Source organism: Phyllostomus hastatus, unplaced genomic scaffold, assembly GCF_019186645.2.
Source record: "Phyllostomus hastatus isolate PE091 unplaced genomic scaffold, TTU_PhHast_1.1 phas_contig_150, whole genome shotgun sequence".
Classification (NCBI taxonomy): Eukaryota; Metazoa; Chordata; class Mammalia; order Chiroptera; family Phyllostomidae; genus Phyllostomus; species Phyllostomus hastatus.
The window spans coordinates 1,779,431-1,804,269 of record NW_025333611.1 but is presented as its reverse complement, the minus strand read 5'-3'; the positions used below and the strand labels follow the sequence as shown (position 1 = coordinate 1,804,269).

At 66.0% G+C, this 24,839-nt stretch overlaps 1 protein-coding gene across 1 annotated transcript in view; it reads right to left on the bottom strand.

The window, feature by feature from the left end:
* SDK1 (sidekick cell adhesion molecule 1) overlaps nt 1-24,839 on the bottom strand; it is a 287,191-nt gene that overhangs the window by 96,490 nt on the left and 165,862 nt on the right. The window contains exons 5-11 of the mRNA XM_045824331.1: nt 19,419-19,530; nt 18,610-18,800; nt 14,622-14,705; nt 8,170-8,286; nt 6,945-7,112; nt 4,712-4,814; nt 3,139-3,315 (exon numbers count right to left, since the gene is read on the bottom strand). Coding sequence (XP_045680287.1) covers nt 3,139-3,315; nt 4,712-4,814; nt 6,945-7,112; nt 8,170-8,286; nt 14,622-14,705; nt 18,610-18,800; nt 19,419-19,530 — 952 coding nt within the window. The remainder of the gene's footprint in view (nt 1-3,138; nt 3,316-4,711; nt 4,815-6,944; nt 7,113-8,169; nt 8,287-14,621; nt 14,706-18,609; nt 18,801-19,418; nt 19,531-24,839) is intronic.

Genomic DNA, 24,839 nt, shown 5'->3' with positions numbered 1-24,839 from the left:
AGCTAGCCCTCCTCCGCGGGCCCAGACCCGCGAGCGCACCCTGCCGCGTGGCAGGGCCGGGGAGTCCGGCAGGAAACGGGGTGGGATGGGGAGAGAAGAGGCTTCCTGCCCCCCCGGGGGATGCGGGGGGAGAAGAGTGCTGGGGGGCGAGCAGGAGGGGGATTTGTGAGACAGAGAGGAACCATCAGAGCTGTGACCGGCTGCGTGCCCGCCCAGGCCAGCCTCCCCGCCAGCGCTGCCCAAACGCTGGCTTTCAGGACTCCCCGCAGCGTTTCAGGTTGCGGGGCCACCCACGTGCCCCGCTTACAGATGCGGAAACCGAGGCCGAGCTGTGAGGGAGCCCGCCCACGGTCCCGTGTCTGTGAGGGCCGTGGGTGGCACCTCCTGGTGGCACGGCTGGCGCCCTGGCGCTGGGGGTGAGGGGACCGCGACCCGGCTCGCCGGGAGAGGAGGGCGAGAGCGGCCGCGCTGGAGGGAGCCATCGAGGGAGCAGGCCCGCGGCCGGCCCGCCGCTCTGGCAGCCGCTTCGGGCGCTCCCGCTCTCCGGGTTTAACGAAGCAGCTTTTAACTGGAGTGGGGAGGCGGCTCCCGGGCTGGTCTGAAGGACACTGTTGGCTGGTAAGTGCCTCTCAGTCACTTCGGCGATGAGAGAGAGGTCTTTCTTTTTTCATTTCTTGTTGTCATCCGAGTAAATCACGGAAATGCCACCGAGCTCAGTTTGAACGTTCTCTGTGCGGCACACGACACCCTGCAATCAGGAGTTACGGCGGCTGTCATTGCCGCTGTCACCGCCGGTGCTGCGGAGTTAGGGCCGGCGCGGGCCTCGGGACGCGCCACGCCAGAACCCGCCGCTGGCGCCATCCGTCCTGGTTTGGGAGAGGGGCGCGGGCGTCACCCCGACGGCAGTTCACCGGGAGCAACAGCCTTCCAAGTCAGTGCCGCGACCAGGCGGCCCTGAATGGGTTGGAGCCTGGAATCTGCAAATATCTCTATATTTGGAGATGAGGTGTTTCACCATTACGGGAAGCCTATTATTTTAGAGACACAGCAACGTTTGCTGAAAAATGTATTTTACTTAGGGGAAATCAAATAAGCAAATAGCAGGGAAGGCATGTAAATCGGCAGAACGTAAAAACGGTGCGGAACGGTGAGAGCGCACTGTGTTGGAAGCGTGCGATTTAGCTTCTGCTGACAGGGTCCTTAGGAAACACTCGTGTTTATTTGGTGCCCGTGATGGATGGTGTGCGGGTCCTCAGAGGTGGCTTTAAAAATGTGATCAGCACGGTGGATTATGTGCAGTCACCAGCCCGGACTCCAGTACTGCCAAAACATGTAAAAAATGTCCCCAGCATGAGCGGCAGACGGGGGGAGAAGAGAGACACGGGGATGGTTCCTGGGGGAAGGCCCGGGCGCGAGCCTCGAAGGGGACGGAGGGCAGGAGTGGGGTCAGGAGGCGCTGCCAGGGACGCACACCCACCCACGCGGAGCGCCTGCAGAGCCCCCAGGGGCTTCTGGTCCAGCCGGGAGGGAGCTTCCTCCCGGCACGGCCCGGGGGAAGCACCGTGGAGGCACCTGGTGCCCCCTTAGCGGGTCCTGAAGAACGGATGGGTGGGTCCTTCAGGTGGCCGGGGCAGAAGACATGCGTCCAGCGACGGAGGTGGCAGACCCCCGGGGTGCCCTGTGGGGGCACAGGAGGACAGAGAGAGCCGGGTCGGCGGGTCCGACGGCAAAGGTGGGGGTGGGGAACCTCTGTACTTCCACGCGCACTCACAGGGCTGGGGGTCGTGTGTGTGCACAGCCTGCGGCCGCAGCGCCAGGACCCCCAGCTGGCCCTCCGGGGCTGCGGGCTCCTGCTGCTTTGCAGCCGACTGGGGTGACCTTCATCCCCAACAAGGGAGTGACCTCCACAGAGAACAAGGGGGGTGGGCGTCCTGGAGACAGCCCGTCCGGGGAGCCAGGGGGGCCGTGCTGGGTTCCGGAGGTGCAGGCCAGGCCCGCTCCCCGGGGCACCCTGGCCCCTGTGCTGCGGGCCAGCAGAGCTGCAGCTCGCCCCCCTCCTCCACGGGTGTGTCTGGGCTGCGAACGCAGGGCTGCGTGCTCAGCGCTAGCCAGCCTGCCTCTCGCTCCTCGTCCCCTCGGCCGGGGCTGGGGATTCACAGACAAGTGAGGAGCGGCCTTGTGCTCAGAGTGTCCGGGCTCCATTTTTAGGGAACGAATGCTGACCACAGACCCTTCCTGGATCGAGGCGAGCAGAACCCGGTAACGCAAACCTCTCGGAACTGCCTGTGCTGACGGTCCGGCAAGTGCGTGTTGGCGGGGACGCACTGCCCCTGGAGCCCGCCCTGCAGCCCCCGGAGCCCACCCTGTCTGCCCCCAGAGCCCACCCTGTCTGCCCCCGGAGCCCACCCTGTCTGGCCCTGGAGCCCACCCTGTCTGCCCCCAGAGCCCGCCCTGCAGCCCCCGGAGCCTGCCCTGTCTGCGTCTTTGCAGGTTTCACTGTGCACGTTTGTGCGGGGGTATCTGGGGGGACGGCACTTTTAAAAAGCAAACAAGCAAGGTTTGTCAGCAGGAGTTTCAGCTCCTGCCCAAGAACGGAGGGAACTGAGACGCCAGACAGAGATGTCCGCTCCCCACCCTGGGCCCGGGGACCCCAGGGAGGCCCCCGTGGAGGTCGTGGGCTGCTGACTGCATTCTCGGGGTTCCTCACGACTTCCCGGGAAGTGCGTGTGTCCGCCCGCGGAGAGGCAGCTGGCACTACCTGCGGCAGGTACACGGTCCAACCCTGCTCGCCCCAGCGGTGATCCCGCCGTTGTCGCCTACTGGAGGTTCTCGGGGCATCGGGTGGGAACTCAGGACCCCGCTGCTCGCGTGCAGCGCGGTGAGCAGGGCCCCTGGCGGCGTGGAGTGTCTGGGGCACCGGGGTGGGGAGAGCCGTGCAGGCCGGTCACGGCCACCTGGGAAGCCGAGGTGGGGGCCTCCTGCATGTGGCTGCTGGCAAGGCCTCAGGCAGGGACCTCCACTGCCCGCTGAGAGCCGACATGGGCGTCCCACGTGGGAAGTGCTGGGCCCGGGAGAGGGGCGTGTGGCCCCAGGGATGCAGGAAGTGGGGGGCAGCTCGGGGACACGGCGCGGACTCACATCACCTCCAGGCGGGCCGACCTGGAGTCACTGCCCCCTTCGGAGACAACGGCGCAGGTGTAGTCCCCGATGTCTCCCGACCACGTCTGGCTGATGAGCAGGGAGCCGTCCTCCTCCACCACGACCCTGGAGCTGCTGGACGGGCTGATGACCACGCCGTCCTTCTTCCAGACGTAGCTGCGGCCACGCAAAGAGCCTCGAGTTAGAGGGGGTCCCAAGTGAGGACCCTGCGCTGACCCTCCCCGGCCGCTAAAAAGCAGGTGGCCGACGACCTGTGGCTGCGCCAGAAACCACCTCCCGCTCCGGAAGGCAGAGTTCCGTCGTTCGAGTGGTACGCACGAAAGAAGAAAAGAAAAAACGCAACCAGGTGTCTCGCTCGTGACACAGAGACAGACACGGAAGGTGGCACAGAGCAAGGGGAGCATGGAGCCGGCGGGCCGTCTTCGGGCGTAGAGACCGGAGGCCTGCAGTGGCGGCCGCGCCTGCCCCTGCGGACACTGTCCCTCACCTCCCCGCCCAGGAGTGTCCCGAAGGCCACGTCCGGCCTGGCGAGGAGGCCTGGCTGTCTGAAAATTCCCCAGGGTGGAGTCCCCCAGTTCCCGAGGGGAAAAAAGCAGACCGCACCCCATAAACAGGTGGTCTCAAACCAGACCGTTCTGGCGGACCGTCCCCGACGCTGCCTCTCCTCCTCGCTCACCTTACCGACGCCAGTGCCAGCACACCTTTCTCCCCCAACACAGACCCGGCCGCACGGCCGCTGCCTGTCAGTGGGCGGGCCCCTGCGCACCGCTGGGCGGGCGGAGGAGCGGGCTGTGCCCCCCGAGTAAAGGCCTCTGTGCACGGGGACAGACAGCTGCCACCCGCGTGCCTCGAATCTCCGTCCGGGACGGAGCAGCACCCACTCCACGGAAGGAGAGGAGGCGACGCTCACTTTGGGTGCAGCCTTCAGGGTGACCGCCGCCCCTTGAGCAGAGCACCCCCAGTACAGGGGGGCCTCAGGAACGAGCCCGCTAACCCCCTCCTGGGAGGGGCTGCCCGTGAAAGTGGGGGAGAGGCATGGAGACCAGGGGCCGGGTGGGCTTGGCACCGAGGATCGGTGCCGCCCTGCGCCCCCCAGGCTCGGCAGCCCTCCCCCAGACGGCCTCTGGGGTCCCCGGGAACCTCCGACTCCTTAGGTTTTGTCTGCGTTGCATGCAGCGCTCTGGTGACCAGACCAGGGCAGGTTTTGAGCTCTGGGCCCTGGGGGCCAGGGGCAGGCGTGAAAGGTCTCGACTGGCCAGACGCCAGCCCAGGAGCAGCGAGGGGCAGCCGAGTCCCCCACCCCGGCCGGCCTCCCCGCTCCGCACCCCCCCCAGAGCCTCCCCCGGAGCAGCGAGCAGCCCTCTCGGGCCGGCTGGCCGCGCAGACACTGCGGGTTTGCCCACGCCCGACCCCTGCGGGTTTTCCTTTCCCCGAGGGCTGGCCTCGGACGCGGGCGAGGCACACGGGGGGCGGTAACCCCGGCAGGAAAACCCTGAGGGGCTCGTGGCGCAGGGCACGGGCGAGCCCCAGACACGTAACCCGGGGAGCTGACCGGAGGGAGACGCGGGGGTCGTGAGCGGCTCCGCAGCGCAGCGTGGCCGTGGTCCCCTTGATCACCACGCGGTCCTCCGGAGGGTGGATGATGGAGGTCCGGTCTGAAAGACACACACGCCGCAGGTCAGACGCCACGCCACGCCGAGGGCTTCCTCCCTGGGGGCCAGTGAGTGGGCCACCTGACCTCAAACGCTCCCCCCCCATCTTGGAGACACGCGTGCGAGCCCCAGCGCTCGGGTCCGTCGGGGTGGAAAGAGGCCGTCCGCCCGCTCGGGCCGTCCCGGAAGCTCTGGGCCCCGGGGAGGCGGCGTGAGAGGAAGGTGGTCTGCTCGCGTTCATCACGTCCGCGCTCCTGGGGAACCGTCCCGGCCCCCCTCCCCCCCCGAGGGTAGTCGGCGCTCTGGAGGTCTGCCGTGCGCCTGGCACCCGCCGGCCGGTTTCACTCAGTCCTCACAGCAGTCCTGTCTGGGCTGCGATGGCCCCCCCGCTTTTCAGGAAGGAGCGATGCTCAGAAATGCAGGGTTCGCGGATGCCACCCAACTGGCGGGCAGCAGCGGGCCTGGCGCCCCGGGGGGCCTGCACATGTGCCCACACCAGCAGCTGCCCCGCTGGGCACGGCCGCCCCTGCACGGCCCTGGCAGCAGCCCTGTGGCCGGCCTGCCCGCACTGCGCCCTCCGAGGTGGACACTGCTGTGGCACCGTGAACAGAGCCTGCGGGGGGGGGGGAGGGGCGTCCCCAGACGGAGCTCAGGGCCCAGCCTGAGCCCTTGCTAGCGGGCCCCTGGGCAGCAGCGCTGACCTTCCGTTCCCTGTGTGTGGAGGGGGGAGCTGAGCTTCCGTTCCCTGTGTGTGAAAGGGGGGAGCCGAGGACACCCCGTTTCCTGTGTGTGGAGGGGGGAGCCGAGGACACCCCGTTTCCTGTGTGTGGAGGGGGGAGCCGAGGACACCCCGTTTCCTGTGTGTGGAGGGGGGAGCCGAGGACGCCCCGTTTCCTGTGTGTGGAGGGGGGAGCCGAGGACGCCCCGTTTCCTGTGTGTGGAGGGGGGAGCCGAGGACGCCCCGTTTCCTGTGTGTGGAGGGGGGAGCCGAGGACGCCCCGTTCCCTGTGTGTGGAGGGGGGAGCCGAGGACGCCCTGCAGGCCAGCTTGGCTCCTGGTACTCCACTGTCATTCTGACCTTGAACTTGGCAGAGCCACACAAGTGGCTGGTGAGTGACTTATCGAAACGCAGACATCAGTTTGCCACCAGCTTTTGGACACGCGGTTAATTTCGGGGGCGAGGGTGACTCGGAAGTGGCTGACGGCACCAACCACGGGATGGGACAAAACCTCCTTCCCGGCCCTGGACACCCTGGGGGGCTGCGTGCTCTGCCTCGGGCTCGGGGTGGCCTCGGAACACCTAAAGCCTCAGGAAGGTCACGCGTCAAAGGGACAGCAGCGGGCTCAGGAAAACCCGCACGGGTGCGAAGCACAGCCCCAGCTAGCTTCTGTAGGGCTGTGTTGTGACGTGTCCCCCCCGAGGCAGCGAAAGTCTTCCCCTCTTGTGGAGACGGCTCACAAAGATCGGGCAGCGGGCCCTCTCTGCTCTTCCGAGTAAGGACTGCTCATCCGTGAGAGAGACACGGTGAAGTGGGGGCGGGGGGGGGGGAGCTCGTGGGCGAGCGGAGGCACGGGGGCGGGGCAGAGCGCTGGGCAAGCCGCCCCTCCTGTCCTGGACCACCCTGCAGTTCAGGAACCCACGCTACAGACACAGTAAGAGGAACCAGAAGCTGTAGGAACGGTATCTCTCTCTCGGTTCACTCCTCGTATCGGGGAAACATTAATATTCCGTAGGCGAAGGGTGTTCTAGTTGGTTACAGCAACAGTATAGGGAAGAAATACACCTTCTCCAGGATTTTAATTCTTGACTCGGTTTTCTGACGTAACGGTTAGAGCATTAATCAGCCCGTCAGTTTTGTGACTCGGGCTACTTGGGGACCATGTGTACTCTACAGACTGGAGAAGGTCGGTCTCGGACCGCTCCTGGAACGCCCCTGTCAAACCGCGGGAGGCGCTTTCTGACCCTTCTTCGGAAACTGAGACATTCATTCCTCGACGGACACCTGTCTGTCAGCGGTAAAGAGGGCCACTGTCCCCTGACTGAGCTGGGGGCCCCGTGGGCCTGGTGGCGTCCCTAAGCGCGGAGGACGTGCTGACGCGGCCGTGGCGACGGCAGGGCCCCGGGGTCCTTACTCCACACGGTGAGCGTGGCCGACGCGCTCAGGGCGCCCTCCGTGTTGGCGGCGTAGCAGGTGTAGTTGCCAGCGTCCTGGACGGAGACGGGGGCGATCCGCAGACCCCCGGACTCCAGCAGCGTGAACCGGGGGGTCCGCACGGAGCCGCTGGCCAGCGTGTGGTTTCCTGGGGAGCAGCAGAGAAGACGGGGGAGTCAGACCCGCGGCACTTGAACGGAGGTCGTGCCTAGAGCCCCGGCCGAGGAAACGACCCCAGGAGAGGCCGGCGGGTGGGGGTGGGGTGGGGACGTCACGCACAGCCAGGCCGGGGCCGTGGCCTGCAGCGGTCGGCACAATCTCGGACCCAGAACACCTCGGTGCCGCAGACCGGGGCCGGTGGCTGTGACCGCTGTCTCTGGGGGCTGACTCTGAGTGAGTGTGCGTAGTGCCTGCACGCACGCGGGACATTTCCCTGCAAGCTGGGGCCGTGCTCTCCGCCGGGCAAAACAGACGCGCAGCCCACAGACGGCCCTGCCCTTCTCCTCCATCATCTGCGCTTCCCGGGTCTGGCCGCTGCCCTCTGGGCGCACGGGTCACACGTCGGTGGTTTGACACCGGGAGCGTGAAAAAGACCCCCGTTTCGGCGTCCCACCCAGGCGCAGTCCGCCCAGCGGGACCAGCTGACGCGGACCGACGCAGGTCAGCACGGATTTGTTCAGGGCGCCGAGTCAGCCCCGCGTGCGTGCCTGGAGCGACGGGGCGGTGGACGCCACCGAGAACGCAGGGTGGGCGCCTCCCTCCACAGGAAGGAAACACAGCGGGCGAGGCGCCCCCCGCGTGTCCGGCGGGGGGATGTGGTTGGCGACCCTGGGTTAGCAGCGGGTTTCCTCATTGAAAAAAAGGCTCCGATTCCTGATCTGTAACATCCCGAGGGACAGCGCCGCGGTGGCAGTCTCTCCCGGCAGCACGGCCCCCCTCCCCCAACGCCGAGGACCACAGGGGCCCCGGGCCCCATGGCGACTGGTGACAGGGTTGGACAGAGGGCAGTGACCTTCGGTTCAGTTTCGCCGGACAGTGTTTAAAGAGTCTGTTTAAACGAAGACCAGACTGCAAGCACCGTAACGGTGACGGGTGTCCTTCCCGCCTCACCCGTCCCGGTGCCTCTGGTGTCTGGGACCCGGGAGCGACCCTGGCCCCCCAGCCCTCACCGAGAAAGAGCCGCCGCGGCAGCACGTGCCACCTACCTCTCCTCCACGTGATGGCGGGTTTCGGGGCCCCAGACACCCCACACCGCAGGGTGGCGGTCGTCCCGTCGGTGACGGTGGTGTCCACCGGAGGCTGAGTGAACGCCGGAGCGACATCTAGGCAGGGGAGCGGGAGAGGGACATGGTCAGTGCGCCGCCCTCAGAGACGACACCGCCACCAGCCGGGGGCACAGTCCAGGCGGACTGTCATAGAATGCGTCTCAGGGGCGACCGCGGGGACGGCCACGAGCCCTCTGGGGGCGCCAACTACCCCCTGCCCCCGACTCCTCCCCGGGGCCGCAGAGACGTGCAGCCTCCTGACGCAGCAGACCCCGCGGGCGGTGGGCGAGGCAGGGCCCGGGGGCTGCTTCCATGAACGCCCAAGGAAGACGTCTGTCTGAAGAAACCCAACCCCTGCTTTCATTCCTTAAAACAAACCCCCAAAGCTAGAAAGCTGATTTTTGGCTGTTGGATGTTATCCAAAGGTGACACATCCACGCTTCCCAGGACCAGTTCTGAAAGCTGCAGTGACTGGGTGTCCAGGGTTCAGTAAGGGGCTCCCGGGAGGGGGGCCGGGCCGGGCCGCAGGAGTCTCGCCCACGGAGACCCTACCAGCCTCCAGCCCCCGAGCCCCGAGAGAGGCCAGGAGGGATGGGGGGAGCTCAGGTTGGCCCCAGCGCGGGCCTGCCCGACGGCGCTGCTGCGACAGCGGTGACACCCGGGTCCCCGGGCAGCAGTCGTCCGAGTCTCCGGGTCCGGCGTGAGGACCCTGCCCGAGGCCTGGGCTGACGGCCCGGGAGGGGGAAGGCAGGACTCGAGGTAGCCAGGACGCAGCTGCCGCCCGCCCCTCCCTGGAGGGGCTGCCCGCGAGCCCAGTAGGTCCCGCTGATTCCACCGCTCAGGACGGCCGGGCCCAGCCCTTCTCCCTCCTCTGGTGCCACCCCCTGGACGGCCCCAGGCCTCTGCTGTCCCCCTCGCAGTCCACCCTGCCCCTTGCTGTGGGTGCCCCCCGAAAGCGCTGAGCGACACCCTGCCACCCCCGCTCACAGCCCCTGGGGTCCCACCGGTCCTCACCTGCGGGCCTTTCCCTGTGTGTGCACCTGCCTCCCGCGTCCCTCTAAGAGGCGCGCAGAACTCCTCCCCCCACCCATGACCCGCCCATCCCCAGCACTGTCTGTCACCACAGGCCCCCCTCTACTTCGGACCTCGGCCGCGGCGCCCCCTCAGAGGGACCTCCCTGCCACCCCGCGCTGGCCTGGTCCAGCGCCTGCACCGTGCCCGCCCCCCGTCCTTGAGCGGCTGCCCGCCCCCCCCGCCGCCCCCGTCCTCCTCGCGGCTCTGCCCCCAGGTCCCAGGGCCCCACGGGGCCTGGCTCGTGCTCAGTGCGTGTTTGCTGCATGAGCGGTAAATATTGACTGTTCTACACCATATTTTCATTCCATTAAATGTGTTTTACTGTGAAAAACGTCCATGCTGCTAAACCTTGCATTTAGAAATCATAATCATTTATCTGTTCGCTTTCCAGTTGTCATGGTAACCAGTTTAAGCAGCACTTTCTTCTGAATTTCCAACCCGATCCTCAAAGAACCCCGTGAACCTGGCCGGTTCCACTGTGACAGCACGGAGGCTGAGGAGTGAAGGGAAGCCCCCCAGGTCTCTCCCTGGAGGAGGCGTCGGCCTCCACGACCCGCCCCCAGGGCCAAACCCGGCCACTGCCCGCTTCTGCGGAAAGAGCCACACGCGAGCTCGGCCACGCCCACTCACTCTGCAGAGGGGCGGTGCGGGGGGGGGGCAGAGGCCACGCCCCTCAACGCCGAAACTGCCTGCCTGTCCCAGAGGGCTGGCCGAGCCCTGCCCCACGGCGCCCTCGCCCCCACTGCAAGGTCCGCCTTAACTGGTTCCAACCGACCGACACCGGGGTTCCGGCGTGAGCGCCCAGTCTCACGTCTGCTGTTTGAGGCGGCACCGGGCTCCCGTGCTGCTCACTAACTGGATGGTGGACTCGACCCCTGGGCGGGGCTCAAGGAAGTGCGCCCGTTCCCTGCAGCGCACGCACGGATCTAGAAACCTTCCGTCCGACCGTCTCCCGGAGAGCCCCACCGACAAGCGCCGCCGGCGCGCACGGCTAGGAGACGAGCCCTTCCCCCGGGACGGCGAACGTGAGTGGCGAAGGTCCACTCGCGGCGCTCTGCCTCGTCAGAGGACGGCACGGCAGCCGCGGGAGGTGGAGGAGAGAGCCGCGCGCGCGGGTGCGACGGAACCCTCCGCCGCTCTTCGGCCTCTCCGAGTGCCCGAGTGCGCACGTTCGCGGGGTCGTAAGAGAAACTCACGAAAGAACTACAGTCCTTCAATAAAACCACAGCGGAGAGCGAATATTTAAAAAACGGAAAAACGAGGGAAAGGGAAAGGTCAGGGATGAGCTGAGCAGGGGACGTCTAGAAGAACGGGCTTTTTCTACTTTTGGGCGCGGAGGCGGCTCCGGAGCTGGGCCCCCGACACCCGCCAAAGGCAGAGCGGCCCCCGCCGGGACCCCCGACACCCGCGCCCAGGGGTGTCTGCAGAGCTGACGGGTGGCTGAGGCGTGCTGTGGTGCGCTCTCCTAGGTGGTCACCTTGGGCCACTGTGCCCTGCCGGTGACCTCAGGGGGCTGGACAGATAGGACCCCTCCCTGAGCGTGCCCTGGGGCAAAGGTCAGGACACTCGGGCCCCTCTGCGGGTCGGCACTCACTGGTGACGTCCAGGTAGGTGGAGGTCTGGACCTCGCCTCCCGCGTTGCTGGCAAAGCACTGGAAGACGCCGGAGTCGTCGGGACGCAGCTTCTGGACGCGCAGGCCCCCGCCCGGGAGCACTTGGTAGCGGGGGTGCTGCAGCGGGCCGATGCGCGCCGCGTCCTTGTACCACTGCAGCGCGGGCAGCGGGACCCCTGCGGAACAGAGGGGAGGGGGCAGCTGGGCGCGACCAATCGCACACGGTGGGGGGAGGGGGGAGGTCCCTCACGGGAGGACCGAAAGGCTGCATCGCCACAGACGTTTCAGGTGTTGCTTTTCCCAGCTCACACGGAGCGAAGGACCCAGAGCGGCTTCTCGTGGGAGGCGGGAGCCACGCCCTGTCCCGGCGGCGCCCCTTCCGGGCGGCCCTGCGCCTGCACAGCCTCGGGCTCTGTGCGGACGCCTGAGTCTGCAGGGGCTGACCTCCAGGCAGGCGGGGTGGGGATGCAGGTCCCCGCTGCTCGCAGGGCCCCGCCACTGGGGCTCGGGGACCCTCGCCAGGGCGGGAGACGGGAGGAGCCGGCTCCCAGGTCTGTGCCACGTGGGCTGAGCGTCCCCTGGTGCTGCTCCTCCCGCCTGGAAAGGAGGGGACGCTCGGGCCTGGAGAGGTTGCCGGGAAGAGGCACCGGGGGGTCTGCACAGAACCCAGGGTGCCGGGCACACAGAGTGCCACGTGGACCGTGCCCCGTCCGCTGGGACGACTAGCAGCAGTCACAGTGAGTGCCGCCCCTACACAGCCCCCCCTAAGGAGGTGGGCATCACCCTCTGAGCGGAGTCGCCCGTGTCGAAGGGGTGAATTACTCGGTTCAGAACAAGTGCACGAGCCGCGTTTGTTTGGAGGTTGAGGAGACCCAGGGCATTAAACCGTGGACGCGGGAAGAGTCGCCTGGCCCCTGAGACGGACGCGCTGCAGTGGATGTGGAGGAGGGGCTGAGGGGGGGCGCTCTCCTGGAACCCCGAGAGCGAATGGGGCCGAGAGCGAATGGAGACTCTGAGAGAATGGGAGGGCTGGGCTGGGGTCAGAGGCGTGGCCGTCACTCCTGGGTGCCCCGTCCTGGTGCTCATGACACCCTGGTGACCCGGGAGCTGCGCCCACAGCCAGCCAGCCAGCCTGCCCTGCAGAAGGTGCAGGCATGCAGGGGACCGAGGACAAGCTCCCCGGGGCAGAGCCCGGGCTGCAGGGGCAGGGACCATCCTCGGCCCGAGTGAACTGGGGCCCGGGCTGCTCCGCCCGCGTGGCCGCGGCCGGCACCGCAGCCCTGGCCGGCGAGCAGGCGCCTGCTGTGCCCCGGGGCCTCGCCACACGGAGCGAGCCCTGACCAGGGAAACGCCCGCTCCCTCTCTGGGGGCTTTCCCGGGTGGCCTAGGTGACCGGCAAGCAACAGGGGGACCCGCTTCCTTGGGACTCCGCCCTGGGCCCCCTGGAAGCCACCACGAGGGGTGAACGGGTGCCCTGGGGAGGCTGCCCACCGTCCTGAACTCCGGTGGGCACAGCGCTGGCGGGGGCCCCTGGGGGAGCGCAGACAGAGCGAGGCCTCTTCTCCGTCTCGGACGGTTCCGTTCTCGGTTTCCCCGGGTGGAGAGTTACCGTAAAGGCCTCCACGTGACGCGTGGTTTAGAGCACACCAGAAGCTCTCGATTTACGATGCTATGTAGGTGTGAGATGCCTTCTTTTAATAAATAAAGTTAACGTCGTGGAATACTTCAAGGTAATGTGTTCTCAGATTCTGCTCTCTGCCTTAATTACTTTCTTGTCACTTTTCATTAAGTCAGGAAATTAAAAAACCCCATTTCTAGGTAAATGCGTAACCAATTCACGTCGACGCCAACCGCAGTCCCACGGTGCCGCTCTCAGGAGCGCCCCTCCGGGCGCGGCCGCGGTTTCGTGCTCGGAGTGGAGGAAAGCAGTGGATGGATTACGGGACGGCCACGCCACGTGGAAGGCCCGGGCAGCTGTCCCTCAGTGTGCGCCTCACCAGCAGGTCACCCGTGGACATCGTACAAAGGGGGTGTTCCCTTCCCGAGGGGGGGCATCGTCAGAGGGGCCTCGGTTGAGAGATGGCCGGAGCGGAGAGAGGAGGAGGAGGAGGAGCCCCGCCTTGGGGCGGCCGCACGCCCTCGCACTCTCACCCCGCACGCAGCGCGGCGGGCGCGGCGCTCCCAGAGCTGCTGGCCCGGAAACGCGGGCGTTCCCACGGGAAAGGGAACCGTGTGGCCATCGCAGGGACCCCATTTCCATTTAGGATGGGTGGGCGCCCTCCCCGCCCTCCCCCTCCCCTGGCTGTCCCCGGGCGTGTGGACAGAGGGGGACAGAGGGGAGCTGCTCGGGAGACGGCCTTGGGGGCAGGCGCGGTGGCTGCCCGAAGCGCCCGGACAGAGGGGGACATATGTCGCCCGCCGACCACAGCCAGCATGGGCCCTGTTCAGAGCGACGACACCGCGCTGTCCTCAGCAGTGACGACCAGCCTGCAGGCGCCTGCGGGTGTCAGCGGCATTAGCCCCGCGCCTGGGGTCTCAGCTCCCAGGCAGAAGCCAGCGTCCTGCCCGAGGCTCTCTCTCTGGTGGTGGCCGGCAGACTCGGGTGTGGGCCCCGTCTCCTCCTGGCCCTCCGTGGGGCGCCTGCCCGGAGTCTAACGACAGCACCTCCGCGCCAGAGGCCGGAGGGGATCTTGCGGGAAGCACCTCACGGCGCACCTTCGCTGGCCTCCTGGCTTGAGGCTCTGAGCGCATGGGGGACCCCGCTTCCTGGGGTGTCGTTTTCCGACATGTCTGGGGAGATGCCAACCTGTCTCCCGGAGCTGGTTGGAAGGTTTGCAAAGTTGCCAGGAGCCCTCGCCTCCGAGGGAGTGGAAGGAGACACCCACTCTCGAGGCCGACAGACACTAACATAACAAAGGCCCCCCCCCCCAGAGCGACACTCCAGCTTTCCTCCGGCGGCTGGTTTAGGGAGCCTGTCCCTGCCCGGGGCGCTGCTGGGTGAGGAGTGGGGGCGGCGGACGGCTGGGAGCCGCGGCTCGGGGCCGAGGGCTGCGACCGCCTGGGCCACGTGGGCGGCGTCGGCCCAGAGCCAAGATGGCAGAAGGCAGGCAGATTGCCTGTCCAAAGAATTCAACTTTTTAAAAAAAAATCCTCATTTGAGGGTATATTATATTGATTTTGGAGAGAGGGGGGTGTGGGGGCGGGGGAAGAGAGAGAGCGGGAGAGAAATACTGATTGGGGGCTCCCGTGCTCGGCCTGATCGGGGATCGAATCGCCGCTTTTGGGGTGCGGGCGGGTCCAGCAGCGGAGCCGGAGAACCGGAAACCGCCTCTCTGCCTACAGAGCAGATGTGCCTGCGGGTCCTGTCACCTCGGGGGGCGCATGAACCTCCCGCCCTAAGTCTGGGGGCCGCGCTCCGGCGGGTCCGAGCGTCGGGAGGAAGGAAGAGGACGGGACGACGCGGAGGCCCCCCTCCCCACCCCCCACTCCCGGTGCTTCTGCTTCTCCCGGGAGCTCATTGCTGTCCCCGCTCCGGGGGGAGGAGCGGGGCACACGCCTTCCCGAGGTCGCCCGCAGACCGACTGAGCGCTGCTGTGCGCCGCCCCCCGCCCCGCCCCTGTTTCTAGCCCTCGCACCCGAGGAGCCCCTCCAACGGTGGCGACTCCGCCCTGGAAACCGCCGCCGCCCGCAGCCCCCCGCACTCACCCATGGCGCCGCAGGCGAGGTCCACGGACGCCTCCACGGCCGCCGAAATCCGGCTCTCGGGCTCCGCGGTGAAGTACGGCGGCTCTTCAAACGAGAAAAGACCAGAGAGCCGCTGAGCAAGGGAGGTGTGTTTCCAGAGACCCTCCGGCCTCAGAGAGGCCGAGCTCCTTCTCAACGCCGGTGTTGGAAACTTCACCTGCTACCGACACCTGCGCAAACTCAGAACTCGGCGACAAGCAGGGGCCAGAGGCTACTCCCACCCTCGGGGCTGGGGGTGGTGGGGGCCAGGTCCTGGGCTTACACCCTGGGAGGCCTGATCCAGGCGCGAGAGGACCGTCCCAGGAGGTCCGTAAAGGCGGGCATTCACCGCACACTCCTGTACAGGCCCGTGCGCTCCCGTGTCTGAACCCAGCACCAGCTCCTGAGGCGTGCTGACAGGTTGTCACTGGTCAGTTGCTGCCCCCCCACCAGGGCCGGTGCGGCCTGCTAACACACTTTCAAAAGTCTCAGCGGTTCTTCTCTGAGACACGGACCCAACACTTCGGTGGGACACCACGCAGCAGCCAAGAGCCAAAGGAGGTGGGACTTGTCTTCAGCAGCGAGGCCCTAGCCACTCGCATCTCTCTGGACACTCTACTTGCCAATGCAACCAAAAAAAAAAAAAAAACAGTGGTTGCATGAAACAATGGACTTCCTCGGAGAATAAACTGCAGTATCTTTCCTCAGGGTGTTCCGCAGAAACTCAGCAGGGGCGTGACCAGGCTGGCGGCGTGTTGGGGTGGCAGTGGTCTCGTGGCCACAGCGACAGGCTCCTGCGTCCGCCGGCTGGGGGGCCGCTGGCTCCCGAGCACTGTCTGCCGGAGGGGGTTACGTTCGACCTCGCAGGACACCGCGGCCTGGCGAGCCTCCTGGGCTGACTGTACGCTCGACACAGGTGGAGCCGGGAAAGGAAAAGGGGAGCAAGAGCCTGCGCGGCGTTTCGAAGGAGCGATCAAGGAGACAAGGCCGAGGGGTCCTCAGCGGAGGCAGAGCCGGGCATCAGCTCTGCAGCCACGGAGGCCGTCCGAGCAGAAACAGACGGTCTGTGGGAGCGCCCGGTCCGGCCAGGGCGGCGGCGGCGGCAGGTCCCCTGGACGGAGGCGGAGTCTGTGGCCCCGTCTGAGTGTACGGACCAGGCCCGAAGAAACACCGCGAAGGCCGAAGGCTGTTCCTTCCTTCCACGCTGGCCTTGGCCGCGCGCTCAGAGGCTCACACCCGGCCTGTCCGTCTCTGCCACTGGTGAGGCGTCGGCAGCGGCATTTCCCGGCTGCTCCCCCCTGAGCTCCCCCTGCACAGCCGGCTGTGCCCTGCCAGCCCAAGCACCCCGTCTGAACACGGGGACGAGAAGGGAGAGAGGACAGGTCAGCTTCCCACATCCACATCGGCCTGTGGTCAGCGTCTTCCGGCTCTAAGGAAGCGTTTCGGTCTGGGTTGCCGTGCAGCCCCTGCGGCTGCAGGAGAGGCTAGAGGAGGGCGCCAGGGGTCCTTCCCTGGTTCCCTTCCGCGGTGACGCCCTGCAGACTGTGTGCGAGTCACAGCCGACAGGGGGCAGCCGAGAGTAGCAGAAGCACGTGGTGGCGGCGTCTGAGAGGCGTCTGGGGGCACGCACGCACTAACCAGGTGCGGTGGGACCCAGGACCAAAGGTCAGTCGTCCAAGCACTTGGCCTTGACAGGTGCTGAGGTCTGCAGGACGAGGCTCACGGTCCTGGGGTGGTGTGTGTCCCCCAGAAGCAGAACCCGAGACCAGGGTCACGGCCAGCAGCTTCCTTGGGAGGTGACGGAGACCCCTTGGGGAGGGCAGGAGGGCGGTTGGATGAGAGCCCTCGTCGAGGCAGCCCCCCTCGGGGGGTGGGCCCTCACCCCCGCGGGGAAGACCCCAGAAGCCAGCACAGAACGCGACCTTCGAAGGTCATCCCCGCCGTAAGGGCTCGTGCCTGCCGTCCGTCCCCGGTGACGGCTGTTCCTGGGAGGGTTGGCCCCCAGCACTTCCCACCTGCCACACACGGGCACCTCCGCTGCCCGCAGGGGACCCCAGGCTCCTCCCAGGGGGCGGCAGCGGGAAACGGAGGGCAGGTGGTGCCGCCCTTGAGGAGGGGCCGCAGTCGGACCCCGCGCCCTGTTCGCGCCGCAGAGAGCCCGCAGCACAGCAGGGGGGGCCAGGCCGAGTAAACCGTGCGGGCGTCTGTCTGGTCTCGTCAGTGGGAAGCAGGAGGGACCGGAAGCCAACTTGTCTGCGTTTTCTTCCATCTCGTGTTCATAAGCCAGCTTTCCCCAGCGCCCCACGGAGACAGCCGGGGAGCCCCCCCCTCCCCACCGACTGCCGGGCTTGGGGTGACACAGCCCCAGGTCCCTCTCAGTTGACGGAGGCCGTGCGGGGCTTCTCCAGGACGGCTCCAGCTCAAGACCCCACCTGTCACAGCAAACTCCCAGGAACGAGAGGGACCGGAGCCGACATCGGGAAGAACCAAGGGTGCCCCCGCGCCTTTGACCGGCAGACTGGGCCGCGGCACCTCCAGGGGGACGGGCAGCCTGCTCGGACTCAGGTGCAGACGCAGGACCAAGTTCATGCCAGAGACTGAGGCGTTTTTAAAAGGAGTTACGATGGAGGCAACCACTCTGGTTTACCAGGAGATAAACTTCTCCTCGTTTGAATGGCCGTACGACGTTTCAGCACAACGTGGTCCTGTCTACTGGAGAGTCGCACCCCGCCGGCTTTAATTTGGGGTCAGTCTGTGCTAGTGGGCTGCGCTCACCCAGCCACACGGCAGCCTGGTGACCAGCGCTCTCGGAGCGGGCTGTCCCGTTCCCGCGGGCAGCCGGACAGGGGCGGGAAGGGCGGCAGGAGGGCGCGTCCGGGCCCCGCGTGGAGTCCCAGCGGCTCGCCGCCCCGCGCCTGCTCTCTCGGGTGCTCTATCTCTCGGGCGCTCTCACGCTCCTCACCCTCCTTCGTTCCGAGGGCCGCGGGGCCTGCCGTGCGCATGTTGGGCGGTCGTGTTTAAGCCACGGAGCCGCTTCCTCGTGGTTCAAGGGAGGTGGCATCCTCAAGGCCGGCTGCCTTTTGGGCAGTATTTCTCAACACTCTTGCCAATTTTGTACGAAAACACAGCTTTTGAGCTGCCTCAGTCTGAAAGCGGCAGGCACACCGCAGTACAGACCACGTGGGGAGCTCCTGCTCCCCGAAGGGCTTTCCGCACGTTCGGTCTTTCCTGGCCTCCCCTCCCCACTTCCGAAGGGGAGCGGGGGTCTGGATTCCCCTGCCAGTGTCGGCCTTGAAGGCGCCCATCTCCGCAGAGGCCACCGCTCTGTGCAGGACAGGCCACCGCGGCAGTGACCACAGCCACGGAGGGGCAGAAGCGTCACAGGCACAGGGTCGAGGGGAGGGGTGAGGGCCCTGCTTCAGTGTCACGCGGTCGGGTCATGTTTGAGGGTAAACTGAGGCCCCCTCAGCCCCGGGACGGGGCCCGGTCCTCACCCCCAGGTCTCCCAGCACCGAGGGCGACTCGTGCCCCTAACTTCCCCTCCCCGCTCTCCTGGCTCGTGGCCTAGGAAGCGGCTCTGTTCTCATTTTTTAATTTAACAAAAGGTAACACTGAACACTTTCTCACTCTCTTCTGCGTCAACAATACTAGGGTCTCTGAACCCTGATCGTAACGGCCGCACAAGGGCGACAGGAGGGAGTGACAAGAGTGGCGCCCAGGGCAGCCGGGGTGGTCTTCCCCGCCCCAGGCCCCGGGCCTGGTCCCGGGAAGCCTTCAGAGCGAGGACTCGGGGGCTAACTGTGTGGCCGGAAAGGAGAACTGGGGCGCATCTGGGAAACCCAGCCGACCGCACGGCCAGGTGCTGGGTGAGGCCCGAGGCCGGTGAGAGGGGGCGCGACCGTGCTGCGTGCAGGGAAGGGTCGTGGGGCCGCGGCCTGGGCGGGGCCCCCGGTCGAGGGCTGAGCGTTACCTATGATGGAAAGAAAGGCTCGCGCTCTCGCAGGCGCGGACGCGCTCCCGGCCAGCGCCGCCCGGCAGACGTACTCCCCGGAGTCCCGGGACGTGGGGCTGCTGACGGTGAGGCGCCTCCCGAAGCTGCGGAGCCCGCTGGTGACGGTCACGCCGTTCCTCTCCCAGCTCACGCGCAGGTCCTCCAGCGGCCTGCGGAAGGGGGCAAGGGCGTCGGTGACAAGGGCTGCGAGGCGGCCTAGGGGCGGTGGTGACAGCTCAGGCCCCTGGCACAAGCTCGGCAGAGCCGGTTCCACCGTGTGGGCGAGCGGTGGGCCCCTGAGACCGGCCCGGACACACCTTCGCCCCCTCGGGTCTCCGCCTCCGACTGGGCCTGCTCGAGGGCTCCTGAGCAGGGACCGCTGCTTGCGGCAGCAACGGCCCGTGAGTGCTAATGACTCTGTTTGCTCGGAAACGGTGGTATACGTGTAAAATACACGCGAGGAGGGGCGCGGCCAGCGGGGCGGTGTGATCGCGGGAACTCGGTTCTGGAGCGAGAACACAGGGCTGGGAGAGGAGAAGCGTGGCCTCGCCCTCCCCACCAGACTCTCAGAGGACGCCCCTGCACGAGGGCCGCTACAGTGAGGTGCGTGTTCTGGGAACCCACGTCCTGGCACAGAGGCCTGGGGGTCGTGGCCCCACTCCCGCACGGGCTGTGCTCACCGCACAGCTGGACCCAAAGCCGCCACTGCGGGGGGCTTGCAGCCCTGCTGAGGAGCCCCCTCGCGGTCGCTGTGGATCCCTGTCCCCGCGTGCAGACCACCCGCGTACCTGGCGTTCGCTATGCACTCCAAGGTGACCTCGCTGGACCCGGCCACCACACTTCTGTTGCCCGGGGGGACCACGATGACGGGGGCCATGGCTCCGGGCGCGCCGACGTCACCTGCAGCAGACAAAGCACAGGTACATGCGGCTCTGCTAAGTGCAGGAGGCGTGACGACTGGGAACGGTCACCCGGAGATCCCGCCAGGCCACTCTGATCGGACCCCGGAATCTCACGACCCACCGCAACCTGCCGCTAGGAGGAGGCTTCCGGGGGGCCAGTGCCCCGGCTTCTATCAGGGGCTCGGAGCCCGGGGTGAGGGGCTCCACAGCCCGCAGCCTCACACGCATGTCCCGGGGTTGGGACTGCACTGCCACTCATGTTCTCCGCAGCAACTGACCGAACACTTCGCCCGCTGAGCCACCTGGTCTACCCGCCGTTCCCAACTCTGTTCAGCTCTACAAACACCTCGGCACAGGTGCTCTGCTGGGCGTGTGAGTTGGGAGAGAGCAGGCGGCCCTCTCGCGGGCCCGCGGGCAGACTGCCCCGTGAACCGAGCGTCCACGCCGCGGCGGCCCGCTGAGCCCCCTCCCCCAAAAGCCCACGGCCCCCACCTCTGCTCTGGGAGCGTCCGACGGTGAGTAACGCAGCTCACTTCTAGTGACAAGGGAGAAAAAACGACACACTTTTCCCACTTTTCTCTAAAGCACATGTAATATCAAAATTAAGCTACCCACAGTACACTCCACGACTGTTCATTTAGGGGAAATGAAGACTGATCAGACATTTCTAGAATAGGAGTTTCAATTTAAGGGTGGAGACAGGAGAGTCTGGAAATAAAAATAAATTTAAATTGCTGGGAATGCGAACCGTTTCATTGAGTTCACCACTTTCTGCTGAGACCCCAGCCGTCCTGAGCTGCGGCCGGGCGCTGGGCGAGCACGGGCGCTGGGCGGCAGGGCAGCAGCGGGGTCGGGGTCGGGGCCGTGGAGGCCGCGGAGCCAGCAAATGAGCCGCTGCCTCCTGGCTGCCCGGGAGCAGGAGGCAGGAACCGGGAGGACACCACGTGGCCGGTCTCCCGGTCACAGTTTCATCTTTGCACGCGCCTCTGTTTTTTTAATCTCAACACGCTTCCGGACTTCCCTATCGACGGGAGACGGTAAATAAAATAAGACGACCGTTGGACACGCAACGCGGCCATCTCGTTCTCCTCGTTCGCCCCATGCTTGAGAGCGCGCAGCTTTGGAAACGAACGGGACGCGTTCCCCAAGGATGTGTGTTCCTGGGCTTTCCCCGGGCAGAGGAACGCGGCTGCGGCGCGGGCGGGCCGCCGTGTCTGCCGTGGGAAGGGCATGGGCTGGACGCCACCGGCTGGCGTGCGGGTCCAGGGCCGCGTGGCCGTCGGTCGGCGGGACACCCAGACCCTGAGTGCGGCGACAGCGGCGGACCACCTGCTTCCTGTTTAAATGCAGAAACACGCGATCTGCCCTTGAGTACGGGAAGCCCCACGGCAGCAGCGGAACGGGGACCAGGCGCCGTTCGGGAGGGTGGGAGGGTGACAGTGACTGGTCACCGGGTCAGGCCGGTGTCCCGACGGCGCTCTGAAAGCAGTGAGAGCGTGAGGAGGCGCAGTCACTTCACTTTCAGCGCCGACGGAAGTGCCCTGGGATACGTTCGGTGAACGTGCCCATCTGGGCGTGGAGCCTCAGCCCACCAGGGTGGGTGGTGCCCCCCCGAGGCCGCTGGCAAGGACAGTGGAAGCGGCAGGGACCCCGGCAGGGTTCTCGGGGGCCTTGCTTCCACTCCGAGCTGGGGGAGCTCCTTGGCAAAGCCCCCCTCCAAGTTCAGGACCGTCGGAGGTTGGCAGATGCGTGGGAGGAACACAGATGCACTTAGCAAGCTGTAAGCAAGGGACCGAAACCACGCTGGGGCTCTCTTAGTGGCCAGAAAGCCACATTCTGGGGACATGGGCCAGGCTGACCAGTGAACTCTGTCCAGACAGAGCTTCTCAAATGAGAAATCCAAAACCGAATGGGCCTCTCTTTACACAGTTAGTGCTTCACGAAACTGAAATGCTGAGAGGCAGCTCTACCCAGAACTGAAGACATACAGGGCCCATCACGTGGCATTTTCATACGAACTCCCACCCTGGACACACTCGTTCACACGCACACGCCGAGACACCCCCTCTGCTGTGTTTTCGGGAGTTGGTTTCCTGCGTGCTCCGTCCCAGAGGAGGGTGGCCCCTGGGCAGCAGGGCCAGCGGGGTCCCCCCCCAACTCTCGGCGGCGCGGAGCACCAGGGGCCGGAGAGCTTCCTCAGCAGCCAGCGGGAAGGAGACAGCCAGCCGCATTGCCCACGTTCGCCCCACGGCCATTCCGGGGACGGAGCAGCGCTCTGTTTGCCGACACAGGAGCAAGGAGCCTTTCTCTCCGGAGGGCGGAGCAGGGCTTCCCTGCACCTCTGGGTGGGCCCGCGGGGCTGGGCCATCCACTCGACGCCAGGGCAGGTCCCGGGCTCGGCCTGGGTGCGGAGCCCTGACCCGGGGGCCCGGCCCAGCAGGCCGCACAGGCGACAGTGGAGTGGGGGTCTCTGCTTTCTCCTCGGTCTCTCAGTCGCCCATTCACACCTGTGCTCCCTCCCCGTTCGCTGCTGGGGATGCGTGGGCCACTGTCCCCAGGGAGGGGGCGTCGGCAAGACCGTGGAAGGGGCCTGGGCACACGGAGGCCCTGGTACTGCAGAATGAGAGCCTGAAACCGTCCTGCTTCCCCGCCTCTCCCTGTGCGCTAGCCGCTGCTGCGCGAGAGCCAGCCGGGGGTCGCAGCAGAGGTGCAGACACAACTCAGGAAGGCTGGAGAGAAGAGAACGTCTCTCGTCCCGCCCGCCCCAGCTTCCCTGAAATGAATGACAGCAGTGTCGAGGCGCGAGAGGAGTGTGCCCAGCGAGAACGGGGCATTTTCTGGCGTGACCCCAGGTCGTCTGTTTAAACCAGCTGATTCCCAGCTCGCTCTGCTGGGAGGAAGGGCTTTAAAAACATGTCGACAATAATCTCATTTGTGTTTTGGTCTAAAATCAACACCGACAACAAATCTGAGGTGGATGCCAGAGGGAGGAAGGGCGTAGAAAGCAGAGTCTGTGTGTACAAGTTAACTCGAAGACGCAGCCAGGATCCCCCTGGAGACTCGCACTCACAGGTGCACCGTCACTCGTGTCCTTGGCAGGGGTGTGCCGCTGGTGGGAGGACGAGGAGCCTGTGCACGTCGCCCGGATGGCAGGGGAAGGGAAACACGGGCCTCGTCCCACGTGGGGGCTGTCCCAACACTGTAGGGAGGAAGCTGGTCGGGGTGGGCCTGTCCCCCGAGGGGACGGCTGCGGGGACTCGGCAGCCCCGGGCCGTGCGGACCACCATCAGTCAGTGCAAACCACCGTCAGTGCAAACCACTGTCAATCAGTGCAAACCACCGTCAGTGCAAACCACTGTCAATCAGTGCAAACCACCGTCAGTGCAAACCACCGTCAGTGCAAACCACCAGTCAGTGCAAACCATCAGTCAGTGCAAACCATCAATCAGTGCAAACCATCAGCCAGTGCAAACCATCAATCAGTGCAAACCATCAGTCAGTGCAAACCACCATCAGTGCAAACCATCAATCAGTGCAAACCATCAATCAGTGCAAACCATCAGCCAGTGCAAACCACCGTCAGTGCAAACCATCAATCAGTGCAAACCATCAGTCAGTGCAAACCATCAGTCAGTGCAAACCATTAGTCAGTGCAAACCATCAATCAGTGCAAACCACCGTCTGTGCAAACCACCATCAGTCAGTGCAAACCACCGTCAGTGCAAACCACCGTCAATCAGTGCAAACCACCGTCAGTGCAAACCACCATCAGTGCAAACCAGCGGGCCCGTGGGCTCTTCCCACCCACTCGGCGGGCTGTGCGGTTTGAAAGCGTTGGGGTTGGGAGGGGCGGCAGAAGAGCAGATGTGCAGAGAACTCACAGGAAGTCTAAAAATAACGATGGCCGGTCTTCACAATAGGCGCTTCCAGGGAACTTCTCCCGAAGCTTCCAGGGACAGGGCGCCCCCCACTCCCTCCGCTGGAAGGTGCGACTCAGTGTCTTCTCGACGGTGGAGGTGGGACGTCCCCTCCACGGGCAGCCCCGTGCCCGCTCCTCTCGCACCGAGGGGGGGAGAGGGCGCGGCTCCGAGAAAGAGGTCGGGGGGGGGGGTGCACCGAGCACGAGCAGCAGCGACCAGAGCCCACCGAGCGGAGGCCACCAAGGGGCCCTGAGGCAGCACCGTCAGTTCAGAAGCGGCACGCAGGCTGCTGTTCCCGGCAGGCACGTCTGCGCGTCGCCCCCGAGCCGGCAGCTGCCCCACTCCTGCCTGCCGACCCCCTAGGGACAACGCTCTCCGAGGCTCCACGTCCTCACCCCTCCCCGGGGCACAGGGAGCTGCGCACCCTTCCCGACCCCTCTCGTTAGGCGGGGCAGCGTGACGGGCTCGCCCCCAGAACGTGAATGGGGAGCCCCGTGTCGCTCTGTCAGACACAGTCAAGCACCCGAGTGAGACCGCGCCCCGTGGGCAGTGGCCTGAAGACGCCCGTGGACGTGGCCTCGCCACACAATGGTGGCACTGCACACGCAGCGGGAGTGAGAAACGAACTCTGCCCCTGGGGCTGCCGAGACCGCCCTGCGGTCCCTGCTGCACGCAGAGCGCCCCCGGTCTGCGCCCGTCCGGGACCTTCCGTCCAGCCCTGCCCTCACTCCCACCGCGTTCCCCACACCCCGCCGGCACCCCTCCTCGCGCGGTCAGCTGAATTTCTCTCCGCCCTGCCCGTGGCCCGCAGCCTCCCAGCCCCTCGCCTGGCTCCGCCCCACCCACCCGTCGCCCGACGACCTCATCAACTACCCAGCCCAGTCCCGCCGCCCGCCTGCGTCTGCGCCTTCGTCGGCTGTGGGGCCTCGGACAGGTAGGTGCCTGAGCACGAGTCAGCTTTCCAGCTTGGAGGGTGGGGCTGGGCCTCCCCGCTCTGCGCTCCACCCGACAGCCGCCCGAGACTGTGCATGTGAGGCGCGGCCCAGGCCCTGATGGAGCAGCGGCGGGAGGCGCGGCCAGTCCCCTCGTAGTTGTTGGGGCTGTGGCTCTGCCGGTGTGACCAGAGTCGCCAAAGGAGAGGTGCAGTTTCTACTGCTGCGGGGAATGAGAGCCGCACAGAATCGGTCTTGCGTTTTCCTAGTTCTTCACCTGAACTGCTCTCTGCCACATTTTAGCCGTTCCTTTTATTAAGAAACTTTCATCATCATAATCAAATAATATTTGCACGTGTAGATAAGATGTGCATATATTAATCAAATTAGCTTGTAAAGGTTTTTAATTAAGTTGTAGAACCGAAGCATTTTAAACAAAATAACATTGTTAGCTC